Source organism: Chionomys nivalis, chromosome 3 (assembly GCF_950005125.1).
Source record: "Chionomys nivalis chromosome 3, mChiNiv1.1, whole genome shotgun sequence".
NCBI classification, from domain to species: Eukaryota; Metazoa; Chordata; class Mammalia; order Rodentia; family Cricetidae; genus Chionomys; species Chionomys nivalis.
The window spans coordinates 87,842,364-87,858,958 of record NC_080088.1 but is presented as its reverse complement, the minus strand read 5'-3'; the positions used below and the strand labels follow the sequence as shown (position 1 = coordinate 87,858,958).

The 16,595-nt window shown below is 39.7% G+C and overlaps 1 protein-coding gene across 1 annotated transcript; it reads right to left on the bottom strand.

The window, feature by feature from the left end:
• Positions 1 to 10,775: 10,775 nt before the first annotated feature.
• Positions 10,776 to 11,586, bottom strand: LOC130870856 (40S ribosomal protein S6-like). Its single transcript, XM_057763763.1, has one exon. It carries the CDS (start codon positions 11,559 to 11,561, stop codon positions 10,812 to 10,814), a length of 750 nt encoding a protein of 249 aa, XP_057619746.1. The 5' UTR covers positions 11,562 to 11,586; the 3' UTR covers positions 10,776 to 10,811.
• Positions 11,587 to 16,595: the final 5,009 nt, after the last annotated feature.

Genomic DNA, 16,595 nt, shown 5'->3' with positions numbered 1-16,595 from the left:
CAATCTTTTGTATCTGTTGAGGTTTGCTTTGTTATTCAGTTTGGGGTCAGTTTTTAAGAAGGTCCCTTGAGGTGCTGAGAAGAAAGTAATTCTTTGTGTTTGGGTGGAATGTCTGTTAAGTCCCTTTGAGTCATCACATCTGTTAAGTCCTTTATTTTTCTGTTAAGTTTCTGTCTGGCAGTCCTTTCCAATCATGAGAGTGGGATGTTAGTCTCCCACTATTAATGTGTGGGGCTTAATGTATGAGTTAAGCTTTAGTAATTTCTTTTTTCAAATGTGTGTGCCCTTGCATTTGGGGAATAGATGTTCAGAATTGAGACTTCATCTTGAGGGATTTTTTTCCTGTGACGAATATGAAATGTCCTTCTTCATTTCTTTTGATTGATTTTAGTTTGAAGTCTGTTTTGGTAGATACTTGGATGGTTACACCAGCTTGTTTCTTAGGTCCATTTGATTGGAGAATTTTTTTCCTAACCCTTTACTGTGAGGTCATGTGTATCTTTGATGTTGAGGTGCGCTTTTTGTATGTAGCAGAAGGATGGATTCTGTTTTTGTATCCAATCTGTTAGTCTGTGTCTTTTTACAGGTAATGAATTGAGTCCATTTATTTTTTTCCTTTAGTCATTTTTATTGTACTATACATTTTTCTCTGTTCCCCTCCCTGTTTCTCCCTTCCCTTCCAACCCTCTCCCAAGGTCCCCAAACTCCCAATTTACTCAGGATATCTTGACTTTTTCTACTTCCCATATAGATTAGATCTATATATTTCTCTCTTAGGGTCCTCATTGTTGTCTAGGTTCTCTGGGAGAGTCCATTTATATGAAGAGATATGAATAACTGCAGTGTTGGCATATCCAGTCGGTACAATAAATAACCAGACCAGCTTAAGAACAACAGTTATGCCGAGCGATGGTGGTGCACGCCTTTAATCCCAGTACTCGGGAGGCAGAGTTCGAGGCCAGCCTGGTCTACAAAAGCTAGTTCCAGGACAGGAACTAAAAGCTACGGAGAAACCCTGTCTCAGCCGGGCGGTGGTGGCGCACGCCTTTAATCCCAGCACTCAGGAGGCAGAGGCAGGCGGATCTCTGTGAGTTCGAGACCAGCCTGGTCTACAAGAGCTAGTTCCAGGACAGGCTCCGAAAAAAAAAAAAAAAACCGAAAAACTAAAAAACAACAACAACAAAAACCCAAACAAACAAAAAACAACAGTTATATTTTTAATATTGAAAAAGGGGGAAACTCACGCTACTAGAGTGGGAGGTCCGAAATCCGAAATGGTCCGAAGAGCACAACGTGGAGAGCACGAGTACCTATCTACCCGTTTTTCTACCTGGGCTCTAGGCAGCCACACCCTAGCCAGATGTGATTGGCTGATCTTCCCCATCAAATAACCCTTAATTATTAAGGGATATTAATAACCCTTAATTATTAGGGGATATTAATAACCTTTAGTTATTAAGGGATAGTAATAGCCCTTAATTACTGTTTCCTGTTATTTTTGTTTTTGTTGTAATGATGGTGGCATTGTTTGTGTTTCCCTTCTTTGGGATTTTCTGCTGTAATAGTATCTATTACATGTGTTTTTGTGGATGTAGCTAACTTCCTTGGGTTGGAGTCTTCTTTGTGCTAACTTCTGCAGGACTGGATTTGTGGATAAGCATTGTTTAATCTGGTTTTGTCATGGAATATCTTGTTTTCTCTATCTATGGTGATCGAAAGTTTTGCTGGGTAGAGTAGTCTTGACTGGCATCCATAGTCTTTTAGTGTCTACATAACACTTGTCCATGTCATGTGTATTATTTATTTATTTATCTATTTATCTATCTATTTATTTATTTATTTATTTATTTATCATGTGTATTTTTATAGGTTTGCTTTTATTTGTTACTTGGCCTTTTTCGTTTGCAGCTCTTAAAATTCTTTCATTATTCTGTATGTTTATGTTTAGTGTTTGATTATGTGGTGAGGGGTAAGGAGGCTTTTTTTTTGGTGCAGTCTATTTGGTGTTCTGTATGCTTCATGTATTTTCATAGGCATGTCCTTCCATAGGTTGGGAAAGTTTTCTTTTATGATTTTGTTGAATATACTTTCTGTGCCTTTGAGTTGTACTTCTTCTCTTTATTCTATCCCTATTATTCTTAGTTCAGGTTCTCTATCCCCCTTCTAAATGAAAAAACAGCAATATCAGCAGTGGCCTCAGCAGGTGCATAGCAACTGGTGTCCTGGATTGGATTCTTCATTTTATCTCATAATTACTGTATACAGATTTTATATATCAATAAAAAGTAATATGATCCCCTGATTTCTCCTTTTCACCATAAAAAAATAAATAAAAAGAACTTCACACCAATAGAAGATAAATATAGATAAATAAATAAATAAATAGAGATTATATCTTCCTGATCACTCTGTAAGAAAACGAAGAAAACCCAAGTTTGGGTGGCATATGCTGTAAATCCCAGCACTGTAGTGATATTTTATTTGTGTTCTAACAAGTAAAGCTTGCCTGAAGATCAGCATGTAGAGTTAAGTTACTAGAGGTTAAGCAGTGGTGGCATACACCTTTAATATAAAAACTTAGGTGATTAGTTCAACACCATTCTGGTCTACACAAAAATGATCCATCCGGTCTAGAAGAGAAACTGAATTCACACAAAGGTGATCCCAACACTTGGAATCACACACTTTTAATCCCAGCATGATGGAGGTGAAGACAGGAGTGATGTGGCTGGGCAGAGAGAGAATATAAAAGAAGACAAGACAGGAGCTGAGTGTAGTCTGAGGGACAGTGCAGTCTGGAGCAGGCAGTCTGAGGGCAGCATCACCCTTTTAGTCTGAACATTGGTAGAGGTAAGAACTTTTTTGTGGCTGGCTGCTGTGCTTTTCTGATCTTCATTATTAACCGGTATATCTGACTCTGGATTTTTATTATTAATACCAATTAGAATTTGTGCTACACAGCATACAGGAGGCAAAGGCAGGTGAATATTTGTGAATTCAAGGCCAACCTGGTCTACATAGCAAGTTCCAGGCCAGCCATGAACACAATGAGAGACAGAGTGAGAGAGAAAGAGAGAGACACACATGAACAGAGAGACAGACAGAGACAAAGAGAGATGGAGCAAGGCAGAGAGAAAGGTGGGTGTGTAGTGTTTAGAGGCCATTCTCTGTCCTCAGTCAGCATTCCTAGCATTCTTGCAGAGTTTGTAAAACAAAGAGCCTCACTTGCACATCTCTGAGTCACTGGACTCTTACTAAGAAGTGAGGATCATTGTTTTTCATGTGCACTAAAAGCTTCTGAGGGTTTATTAGGAAAAAGAAATTATATATTGAAATTGAAAATGCTGTGTTTTGGTTCTACTTCGTCCCATGAGATTGGTATATTGGCACTTTTGTTCCAAATCTGATGATATTAAGAGATAGTGAGGCATTGAAAGAGGTGAAGCCTAAGGAGAAACCATTCCTGGGTGTCCCTGAGCTGTGATCTCCTGTTTTACCCAAGGGACACCTGGAGATTCAGGTCCCTAACTTCCCATCTCATCAATATTGACTTAAGTGTAGTTGGTGTGGATGGCGGATAGAGGTGTCTACATGGTATTGGATCTGTCAAAATTACAGACTGCAAGAACATTAGAGTCATGTGGGCTTCCACTTAAATTCCTTTTTTTTTCTTATTTTCTTTTACCTTTTCCTCCACTTTTAATTCTATTTAAAAAAACTATCTTATCTCATTTTACATGCCAGTTCCATTTTCCACTATATCTCCTCCTCCTGCTCCCTCCACCCTTTCCCTCCCATCCTCTCCTCAGAGAGGCTAAGTTTTCCTATGGGGAGTCAACAAAATCTAGCACATTTCTTTGAGTCAGGAAAAAAGCCCTCCCCACTATGTCTAGGTGAGCAAGGTATCCCTGCAGAGAGAATGGGTTTCAAAAGCCAGAACAAGCAATAGGGTAAATCCTGGTCTGCTGCCAGTGGCCCCACAGTCTGCCCCAGTCATAGAACTGTTATCCCCATTCTGAGGGCCTAGTTTGGTCCTAGGCTGGTTCCCTCACTGTCAGGCTGGAGTTGGAAGGTTTCCATTAGCTCAGGTAAGCTGTTTCAGTGGGTATCCCCATCATGGTCTTAACCTCTTTGCTTGTATTCTCGTTCCTCCCTCTCTTCGACTGGACTTTAAAAGCTCAGACCAATGCTCCTCTGTGGTTCTCTGCATCTGCTTCCATCAGTTGCTGAATGTAGGTTCTATGATGACATTTAAGATAGTCACCAATCTGACTATAGAGCAAGGCCAGTTCAGACACCCTCTCCTCTATTGCTTAGGGTCTCAGCTGGGCTCATCCTTGTGGATTCCTGGGAATTTCTCTAGTGCTAGGTTTCTTTCTAGCCACATAATGGCTCCCTTAATCAAGATATCTCTTTCCTTGCTCTTTGTCCTCCTCCCATCTCGACCCACCATTCCTTCTCATTCTCTTCCCCCTCCCCTTCTTCCCTCTTCCTCCCCCTCTGTCTTCTCTTCTCCCCCCACCCCCACACTCCCAATTTTCTCATGAGGTCTTGTCTATTTCCCCTTCCTAGGGGTACTCAGAAATCTGAAATGCCCTGTGACTCAGATTTGCTTTGGCATTTGTTTTCTTTGAGAAGCCTTAGCTAAGAGGTATTATGTGGAGATTGACTTGCTAAGGTACAAGTTGTATAACAATAGAAAAGGACTTTTGTGAGGCAACAGTCAGTCAGTCAGGTCCCCAGCATCTGGCTCCCCTGCTGCTTCAAAAGCAAAAATTCTTCACAGAGTGACCCTCTTCCTTCCATGGATCCACATAAAACTGAACATTAACAATTCCCTAAGGTGCTATTAGCAGTTAAAGATGTCTAGAGGAGTATTTTATCCAGTGTGTAGTAACTGGTCGGTTGCCCATGCCTACTTTCCCAGGAAATAGCATTCCACTCACACTTAGGCTAGAAACTCTAAATAAACTCAGTGGGTTGCACTCACAAAAACAGACAGGGAAGTGGGAATTGGCTAGGGAGGAAGAAGAGCCTCAGCAGGAGATGGTGAAAGAGGGGAATTGGAGAGAGAAATGATCAAAATTCTTTATATGCAATGTAAGAAATAATCAAAGAAAGCAGTATGGATAGATACTATTTGTAAAATATTGTGTTTATCTTAATAGTCACACATGCATATTTTATTATTTATTATTATTTTTATTTTTTGGCAATTTCATACCTGAGTATTGTATTCACATTATTCCCAACTCCTCCTCTTTTTTGTCTTTTTTAAAATTTATTTTTATTGAGCTCAACATTTTTCTTTGCTCCCCTCCTTGTTTCTCCCCTCCCCTTTGGCCCTCTCCCATGGTCCCTATGCTCTTAATTTACTGAGGAGATCTTGTCTTTTTCTTCTTCCCATGTAGATTAGATCCATGTATCTCTCTTAGAGTCCTCATTGTAGTCTAGGTTTTCTGGGATTGTTATTTATAGGCTGGTTTTCTTTGCTTTATGGTTAAAAACCACTTATGAGTGAGTACATGTGATAATTGTCTTTCTGGGTCTGGGTTACCTCATTCAATATGATGTTTTCTAGCTCCATCCATTTTCCTGTAAATATCAAGATGTCATTATTTTTTTTTCTGCTGTGTAGTTCTCCATTGTGTAAATATGCTACATTTTCCTTATCCATTCTTCAGTTGAGGGCATTTAGGTTGTTTCCAGGTTCTGGCTATGACAAACAATACTGCTAAGAACATAGTTGAGCACATGTCCTTGTGGCACGGTTGAGTATCCTTTGGGTATATACCCAAAAGTGATATTGCTGGGTCTTGAGGAAGGCTGTTTCCTAATTTTCTGAGATATTGCCACACTGACATCCAAAGGGGTTGTACCAGCTTGCATTCCCACCAGCAAAGCAGAAGTGTTCCTTTTACCCTACAACCTCTCCAGCATAAGTTGTCATCAGTGATTTTGATCTTGGCTATTCTTTCAGGTTTAAGATGGAATCTCAGAGTTGTTTTGATTTGCACTTCTCTGATGACTAAGGATGTTGAACATTTCGTTTAGTGTCTTTCAGAACTTTGAGATTCTTCTGTTGAGAGTTCTCTGTTCAGGTCTGTATTCCATTTTTTTATTGGGTTATTTGTTCTTTTGATGACCAATTTCTTGAGTTCTTTGTGTATTTTGGAGATCAACCCTCTATCTGATGTGGGGTTAGTAAAGATCTTTTCCCATTCTGTAGGCTGTTGTTTTGTCTTGTTGACTGTGTTCTTTGCTTTACAGAAGCTTCTCAGGTTCAGGAAAGTCCACTTATTAATTGTTTCTCTCAGTGTCTGTGCTACTGGGGTTATATTTAGGAAGTGGTTTCCTGTGCCAATGTGTTCAAGAAAATAAAAAAAAAATAGTATGGATAGATTCTATTTGTAAAATATGGTATTTAACTTAATATTCACACATGCATTTTTTTGCTTAGTTTTTACTTTTTGGTAATTACATACCTGAGTACTGTATTCACATCACTTCCAGATCCTCCTCTACACCCCTACTCTTTCTATGTCCCCACCACTCCCTCTCATGTTCATGACCTCTTCCTCTATACTCACTGTTGTTTTGCAGACATGCGCACACACACACACACACACACACACACACACACACACACACACACGTACATAAATCCTAGTAAGTCCATTTAGAGTTGCTGGTTTGCATACATATTTATGACTGACAAATTCTGATTGGACGACCTATCAGGGGGCTTAACCCTTGAGAAGACTGATTTTTCCCTCTCAGCAGCTACTGATAGCTACCTGTAGCTCTTCATCTAGCGTGTACAATCTTCCCCCATCCACAAGGGATGTTAGATGATGTTGTTGTTATTCAGATCTTGTTAAGGAAGCTTCATGGTTGAGGTTTCATAGGTACAGCATCCCTGTCATGTCTAGAAGAAACTATGTAGCGTCAGTCGTCCTGGTCCTCTGGCTCTTACATTCTTTCTGCCTCTTTTACTGTGATGCTTCTTGGACCCCAGATGTAGAAGTTGCAATAAATGTAATATAAGTATAAAATATAAAACCAACTTGGGATGGGCACCCTATGGTCACTTACTCTGCATTTAACATGTTGTGCATTTCTGTAGTAGTGCCCATCTGCTGCAAAAGAAGCTTTTTCTGATGAGGGGAGAAAGCTACACTTAGCAGTGGGTGTAAGCACTGTTAACCCATGAGCCTTCTCTCCAGTCCAAGTTTATGCTATTTAATGTAATTTGTAATGCCAGCTTTAGAATATCAACTGCACTGTGAAGGGAAAAGATTGGGAGGACAAACAGCTTCCATTTCCCTGGGTGGCCTGCTGAACTTCCTGCTATGTTTAAGTTGTAAGGTAATGAGGGCTTTTAAGACCATGGCTTTTCAGCTCAAAAGAAGTCAATGTTGTAAACACAGAAGATTAAGGTGGAAATATGAGGGGGGGTAGAGCAGCCATAGGTCAGATAAATGGTATGGTGACTCATGGATGATATGAGCAAAACAAAGAAAGGGAGGCAGGAAAGTGTTCAGGGCATGAGACATCTGGGAAGGAACAAAATTTTGCATCTGGCAGCTTTCTCCCATGTACCTGCTGTTCCCTAATCCTGCCATGTGAATGCATTAGTGCAAAGGGAACACCTGACACAGAAACTCAGGGCAGAATATTTCTGTCTATAGAAAAATAGTGTTTCCTTCTTGTATCTGAAATAATCTAGTTTATGGGCCAGAGAGATGGCGCAGTGGGAGCTTGCTGCTGAGTCTCATGACCTGAGTTCAATCCCTGATAAAACACATAGAGGGAAGATAGAACCGATGCCCACAAGTTGTCCTCTGACCTCCACAGACACAGCATGGTATTCATGTGTATTCACAGAGAGAAATAAAGAAATTAATAAAAATTTAAAAACATTTTTAATATTTAAAAATTTTATTTGATATGTATGAATGTTTGTATAGCCTTGACTGTTCTAGAATTCACTCTGTTGACAAGACTGGTCTTTAACTCAGAGGCCCACCTACCTATGTCTCCCAAGTGCTGGGATTAAAGGCTTGTTCCACCACCACCCAGCCAATTTATCAGGTTATAAACAGAAAAGAAGACATGAAGTTGGCAGGGAATTGTGGGAGGGTATCCAAAGGAATTTGAGTGGGGCAGTAGAGGAAGTATATGAACAAAATATATTGTGTGTATGCATGAAATTTCCCATAGCCTAAGATTTAATTATATTTTTAAAATATTTTGTTTTGAATCCTCCTTCATTAAGATATCTATCTTCCCTTTTAGTACATATAAAAACATCATGTTATACGGTAGTGATTCCAGTACTAGAAGGAGCTATACACAATACTTGATTAGAAAAGAAATTAAGAGTTTCACTCAGCTGTGAACCATGTTAGCTACAATAAGGACCTTCCTGAAAGATATACCCATTGGTGCAATTGTGGCACAAATGCTATGGGAGTAACTAACCTATTTTAAAATTGTATTTTAGGCCCATTCAATGAGATGGACCCCATAACCAACACAGAGTTCAATGTGGCCAAGAACCTGAGACTAGAGGAAAATGAGTTTTAAGAGAATACCTACTACTAGTAATCTATTAAATGAATATAGCAATAAAAAGATTCCTAATGACATAGTGGTATATCAATAGAATATGGCATTAATTGATAGTATTAATATCATGATAGGCAAAATTGACTCCATATTTAAGGGTACTAGAAAATTGCTCAACCCTCATTAGAAACTCTTCTTCCTGTAGTAGACTGTAACTAACAAGAAAACCTACCACTTGTCAACATGAAGTGAGAAAGAGACTTTGGCATGCTCGGCTCTGCCCAGGATGTCTATGTCACACCTCACTCCTCAAGGCTCAAGGATCCATGTGGAATAGAAGGTAGAAAGAGTCTAAGAGCCAGAGGTAGTGGATGACTTCAAGGAAACAGCATTTTCCAGATGCAGCATGGCAGATGCACATATGAACTCCCAGAGACTGTGACAGAATTCACAAGATCTGCGTGAGCGCAAACTAGACAAAAACTGAGTGTAGAGACGCTCAGAATCCTCCCCCTAGCCAAGGAGATATTGTCAATCAATAGGTCCTGAGAGAAGGTAAGCCAGTTTTCATCAATGGGGTGACACTGGGTTTGTCAACTGCATTGTAGGGCAGGAATTGTTATCTACTTGAACTGGATTCCATAGTTCGTTTTGTTTAGATTAGTTTTGAAACAATGAGAGATAATATAGAGCTGGATAAAAAGGGAGATGGGGAAAGATCTGGAGAAGTTACAGAAAAGGAATTAAATGACCAACATATATTGTATGAAACACTCAAAGAATATAAAATATGTTTAAATAGGACTTTTAAAAAAAGATTTTTATATTTTCAGTGTAATATTGTAGAAGATTGGAGGCACAACATATTATACTAATTTTACAATTAGTGTTGTTGCAATAATTCACATTTTCATCAAAAATTTAATGATCAATTCTAGAGACATGGTTACTCTCCAAAAACCTCAATCTAATTGATGGAGACAGCAAGAATTGGATGGAGATGATCCCATGAGGACCAGAGCAGATGAATTTCTCATTCTCTTAGCTTCCTTAGCCATTTCCTTTACATTAGATGATACTCTATTTTGGTGCTGCGGGAGCTCCTTCTGTTCCTTCAGTCAATAGCCTTTAAGATATCAGCCCAGTTGGGCATGGTCTCTTTGGCTTGAAAAAGCAGTGGTATCTGTGTGCTCCCTCTCTTGCTTTAGACTCCACTTCCAGCTACCAGACTCTTTTCCTGGTCATGCAGAGGGCTGTTGTCTTGGACAGTGATCTGTAAGTTTTTCCTTTTAAATAAATAGCCCTTTTAAAATCATAATTCCAAACTGCTGTGGGATTGTTTTGTGACTTATTCCTTTACCTGGCACCCAACATTTGGTTTTAGAACCGCTCCCCCACCCTCCCCACCCCTCCATCGGCACCCCCTATCTCCCCCCACCCCCTTATGCCCCGGCTTGGCTGCCTGCCAAGCGCTGCTTGGCTTAAACCCTCCCTCAGTCATAGACTGGTGGAGCCATCAGTTCAATATAGAATCTCGCGCATTGGCTCTTCTTGCTGCAATTCTTTACATGCCTCAGATTGGCTTCAAGTCCCCATGTGCCCTATCATTTGCCTTCCAACATGGATTTAAACTCCATGTCTCCCGGAATCCATGGGCCTGGACAGTCTCTGCCTACCTGATTTGATCTTTTCTGAGCTGTTTTTAAATCCCCCCTTGCAGTGCAGCACTTAGGTAGCACGAGTCAGAGTGCAAGCTCAAGTGGTTGCTGAATGTTGCTAACCCCTTGGGGCAAAAACTCCCTGTGAAGTCCCTGCAGCTTAAATAGACATGCTGTTTGAACTCCCCACCACAACTGAGTGGAGTGCTGCCACAGCAGCATTTGCAGCATGACCTTTTGTCCCAGCATAGGATGGAGCAGCAGGGTAGGCTCCTGGGACAAGCTGTGCTGTTTATCCGCTGCTAGAAACTCCCTGGGTTTTTGTGCCCTGTGCCTGAACTCTGGGTTTTCTCCCTTTGTATACTACATCTAACCTCTTGAATGACTCATTTTCCCCAATATTTAAAGAAATATCAGGGCAGATTTTAAAACAGGATTTGTCCTGACACTGTTGTATTGGTTACAGTCATAACTCGGAAACAGCGCCATCTGCTGGTTAACAGGTAAAATGGCAGGTTTCGTTTTTTTTTTTTTTTTTTTTTTTTTTCAAGGTCTGATCATTTATTTGTTACCCTTACAGACTTATTTTTGACTGGACTCAGACTTAGAAGTAGAAGCTCTCAGCGAGGACAGTCTTCGCCTCTTGGCAATCTGTTCCTGGCGCTTTTCTTTGGCTTCCTTCATTCTCTTGGCCAAAAGTTTAGCATATTCTGCAGCCTCCTCCTTGTTTTTCTTTGTTCGTTGCTTCTTCAGAGCAATATGCCGGCGTTTGTGTTGCAGGACACGTGGAGTCACAAGACGCTGAATCTTGGGTGCCTTGGTCCTGGGCTTCTTACCTTCTTTGTTTAAAGGCTTTCTGACAACGTACTGGCGGACATCATCTTCTTTAGAAAGATTAAAAAGCTTTCGGATTCTGCTAGCTCTTTTAGGTCCCAACCGACGAGGCACAGTAGTATCTGTCAGCCCAGGAATATCCTTCTCTCCTTTTTTTACAATAACCAAGTTGAGAACACTCAGATTGGCATCCACAATGCATCCTCGGACAGATTTGCGCTTCCTCTCTCCGGTTCTCCTTGGTCTATAACAAGAATGCCCTTTACTCAACAGCAGGCGCACTCTGCCATGGGTCAGGACACCTTGTTTCATGGGAAAACCTTGTTTGTCATTGCCGCCACTGATTCGGACCACGTACCCCTTCCACTCTTCACCCAGGGCATCGGAAGCCACTTCCGTGGCCATGCGCTTCTCATAGAAGGTCCGAAGCTTGCGTTCATCATCCACTTCGATGAGTTTCTGGCAGCCGGTGGCAGGGAAGGAGATATTCAGCTTCATCTTCGCACAGCCGACCGCCTAGGAGGCGCCACGAAAAAAAAACCAGGTTTCGTTTTTAAATGGAACTCTTGCGGTGGTTTTTGCTGCCACCACGGAAGAAATCACGAGAGGCCTGTATGCCTATGGAGATACCTCAATTTACTGGTTATTAGGTTTCAGTTTTCTTCTTCATATTATATCATTATGGAAGTATATGGCATTAATTGATAGTATTAATATCATGATAGGCAAAATTGACTCCATATTTAAGGGTACTAGGTACTTACCTGAGAGGGTCTAGGCTGTTGAATTTGACATTCAGAAATTATCACAGAGTTTTGATAAGGTAACAGACAGAATATACCTCCAGAATGGCAATTTGCACGATGTTTAAGAGTGTTTCAAGGAGGAGATGTTATCTTTGAAAGGAAACATTAAGACCTTGGAATCACAGGTGCAGAATGGGGACCAGAAAATTGATACCATAGGGAAATCACTAGAAACATTTGCAGGTCAGGAGATTCAGGCTTTATGAGAGATTATGATTAAGAGATTTGAAATGATTGAGGAAATTATTGGAGCTGATGATCAGGGTGAGAAGACACAAGGGAAGGATACACTGTCACCACCAGTTGTCAGATCTGGTCTACCCAGGATTTTAGTGGCATACCCTGTAATTTACTCTGACAAAGCATCAATTCTAAAGGACCAAAGGGAGCCAAAGAAGGTAGATGGACGCCGATAGGGATGAATGATCTGAAGGAAATTAAGCACGCCATCGTTACTTATGGCTTGCACTCTACGTTTGTTAAGGAAATGATAAACACTTGGGCTTCTAATGTCAGGGCTATACCCCATGATTTATCCCAGTTAGCATCTGTGGTGTTGGACCTTCCTTGTTGTTTGAAATTCATTTCAGAGAAGAATCCAAACATATGGAACAGCAAGGGAGAGCAAAGGGTGTGGAGGTTTCCCAGGATTCTTGGTGTAGGAGCATATACTGATCCACAGGTCCAAGCTCTTTATGACAAAGAAGTATTGTCCCTACGCCAAAAGCAGCCTTGAATGCTTGGGATAGAATACTAGAATCAGGGAAAAGGATCGAGTCATATACCAGGGTTAGGCAGGGACAGGGAGAACCCTCTACTGACTTTTTGCAAAGATTAGTTAAGTCTCTGAACATAGGAGTAACAGACCCAGAAGTTATATGTATAGTTCTTGAATTGCTGGCTTTTGAAAATGCAAACTTAGAATGCAAAAAGATAAGTGGGCCTTTAAGGTCTAGATTAATGGATTCAGCATACCATGAATTTTCAGACATTTAACTATGATGATGAATTTTGGTTAGGGGAAGCGATTTCCAAAGCAATGAGGGGACATCAACCTGCCAAATGTTTTAATTGTGGTAAATTAGGACATCTGAAAATGGGTTGCAGGCAAGGAATTTCTAGGAATAATACCTCATCTGGGAATGGCAAGAATAGGAAACCTTGGCCTTCTGGTATATGTAGGAGGTGTGGTAAAGGATGACATTGGACCAATAAATGCAGATCAACAACAGACAGACAAGGCAACCCGATACCATCGGGAAACTCCCTGATGGGCCTCTCACAGGCCCCCAAGCCAAAAATGGCCCAGTCATTCTTAGTAATCATGGAGGACATGTCATACCAAGAAAATTGAAAACTCTAGAACCTTCTGTGCAAGACTATAAGGTTCTAAATGATTGTTCAAATTTGGAGGATAAGTCAGAAATTCAAATAGGAAATAAGAAGCATATATTTTGGCAAACCTCTATAAATGATCAGAGACCAAACCTGAGAGTACGTATAAATGGAATTGTGATTGTTGAGTGGATGTGAGTATCATCACTCCAAAATCTTGGCATCCAAATTGGCCTCTTCAAGAGGCAGATGTTTAATTACTAGGAATTGGAACCATATCTCAAGTTAAACAAAGCACGAGATGGGTTGACTGTATTGGGCCAGAAGATCAAAGAGGAAAGCTAATATGTAGCTGATGTTGCAATATATTTATGGGGCCATGACCTGCTACAGCAATGGAATACCCAGATTAACATTCCTGCAATACCAGGAACTCATAATTCTGGGAAGGATGTAATAAGGTACTATGCACAAAGTTCACCAGCCATCCAGGCTGTACAAGAACATAAAGCAACTAACAAACCTTTAGAGGTACCAACAACCCTACTTTTAAGATGGCTAACTGAGAAGTCAATATGGGTAAAGCAATGGCCTCTAGCTGAAGATAAATTGCAGGCTTTAGAACAATTGGTACAGGGGCAATTAGATGCTCGACATATTGAGGAGTCAACTAGGCCTTAGAATTCTCCTGTGTTTGTTGTAAAAATGAAATCTGGTAAATGGGGAATGATGACAGATCTAAGGGTTGTCAACAAGGTAACTCAACCGATGGGCCCTCTACAGTCTAGAATTCCTCTGCCTTCTCTGTTACCAAAAGGATGGTCTCTTTTAGTTATTGATTTAAAGGATTGCTTCTTCACTATATCTTTACAAGAAAAGGATAGAGAAAAATTTGCCTTCACAGTGCCTACTTACAATAACGCTCAGCCTACTAGGAGATACCAGTGGACTATCCTCCCACAGGGGATGCTCAATAGCCCAACCCTGTGTTAATACTTTGTGAGTCAGCTGTTGGAAATAATACGTAGGCAATTTCCTAAGTCCATAATTTACCATTACATTGATGACATTTTGCTATCTGATTCAAGCATAGATACTTTAGAAAGAATATTTGAGGAAATAAATATAGCTTTGCCTAAAAGGGGATTAAAAATTGCTCTTGAAAAGATTCAAAGAGGAGATTTTGTTAATTACCTAGGTTACAGAACAGGTTTACAGACAATTAGAACATAAAAGGTACAAATTAGGAGAGACTGATTATAGACTTTTAATGACTTTCAAAGATTGTTAGGAGACATTTCCAGTCTATGACCAGCTGTTGGAATAACACCTGATTTAATAATTTACTTAAACAAAACCTTAGATGGTGATAAAGATTTGAATCATCCCAGAGAATTAACAGCTAAAACAGAAAAGGAATTGACAATGGTTGAGGAAAAATTACAGGAGGAACATGTGGATAGGGTGAATCTAAATCTTAGTTGTATTCTAGTCATATTGCCTTCCAGAATTTCTCTTACAGGAATTTTAATGCAGAGGGAAGATATTTTAGATGGATCTTTTTACCACAGAAACCAAGTAAAAAATTAAAACGTTATGTGGAAAAGGTCTCTGAATAAATTATAAAAGGTAAACTGAGGCTTAATCAACTAGCAGGTATAGATCCAGCAGAAATTATAGTGCCTTTCACTACTGGTGAAATAAAAAAGTTAATTTTAAAGAACCTCTTGATATAGTTACTGATTCACAATATGCAGAAAGAGTTATCTTGTATATTGAAACCACTGAATTTATACAAGATAATACAGAATTGATTTCATTGTTTATCCAGGTACAAGACATAATCAGAAGTAGGCTTTGTCCTATATACATAACACACATCTGATCCCATATGAGTATGCCAGGTCCTCTAGCACAAGGTAATGCAGAAATTGATTAATTATTGATTGGAAGCATGTTGCAGGCCTCAGAATTTCACAAAAAATCACATCAGTAGCAAAGTTTTAAAGAAAGAGTTTTGTATTACATGGCAACAAGCTAAGTAGACTATAAAGAGATGCCCTACTTCCTCTTTCTATAACCAAACACCACTAAATGCAGGGACTTACTCGAAGGGTACTCAAAGAAATGAAATTTGGCAGATGAATGTCTTCCACTATGCAGAATTTGGAAAACTAAAATATGTACATCACACCCTTGATACTTATTCAGGCTTTCAATGGGCAACTGCTTTAAGCTCAGAAAAAGCTGATTCAGTAATCACAAATTTATTAGAAGTTATGGCCATCATGGGTATACCTGCACAAATTAAAACAAATAATGGTCCAGCTTATGTCTTTAGGAAAATGAAATGGTTTTTTGCTTAAATATTAAGCATTTTACAGGTATACCACACAATCTTACAGGTCAAGCAGTCATAAAAAGATTAAGTTGAACTATAAAGGATATGTTAAACAAACAGAAAGGGGTGGAAAATGCCCCCAGAAATAGATTACATAATGCCTTATTAACCTTGAATTTTCTTAACGCTAATAAGGAAGAAACAACAGCAGGAGAAAGACATTGGATAATGGAAAAGTCCGCTGAACTAAATCAACCAGTTTATTTGAAGGATGTGCTGACCTCACAATGGAGGCCAGGAGATGTGTTGTGTTGGGGAAGGGTTTTTGCTCTTATTTCCAAAGAAGAATAAAAATTGTGGATATCATCAAAATTAATAAAGGTTTGGTTTGAAGAGGAGAAACCTCTTAGAAGGAGAAATGACAACTCATCCACAATGATGATATTCCTACAGGTGGTAAGAAAACATATAGAAGGGGGGCAGGGTCCTGTTCTTATCCCTGCAGGAAAACACTCATCTTCAAAATATTCAAGGGACCCTGTATATTTGAATACTGACAGATGGGAAAAATTACTACCCAATATTGATCACCAAGAAAATCTAATAGGTTCCATAAGTAACAATGTGTGTGTGTGTGTGTACATATATATACCTTTTTATTTATATTCATAAGTATATAGATCTGGTTTTGGAGTTGAAAATCTGATTCAGTCCCTCTCTAATTCCAAGCCTGTTGTTAAGAGAAAAACCCAGAGTTTCTGTCTCATGTCAAGAGCCATGATATAGGACGGAAGGCAAAAAGAATTTAGAAAACACCTTTACTTTTCTTCATATCTATCATGCCTTTCATTGAATATATATGTCTGTTTATGCCTATATAATTAATGTTCAAGTTTTCCACAATGAATAATGAATTTTCCTGCAGTAATCTTTGAAGTTTCCAGGAAGAAGATGGGGACCCATAACAACAACTCCACCTGGTTGATATGATGTCATGATACTGATAGCGCCGCTACAAGACCTGTTTTGAGTACCAGCTGCACAAGACGG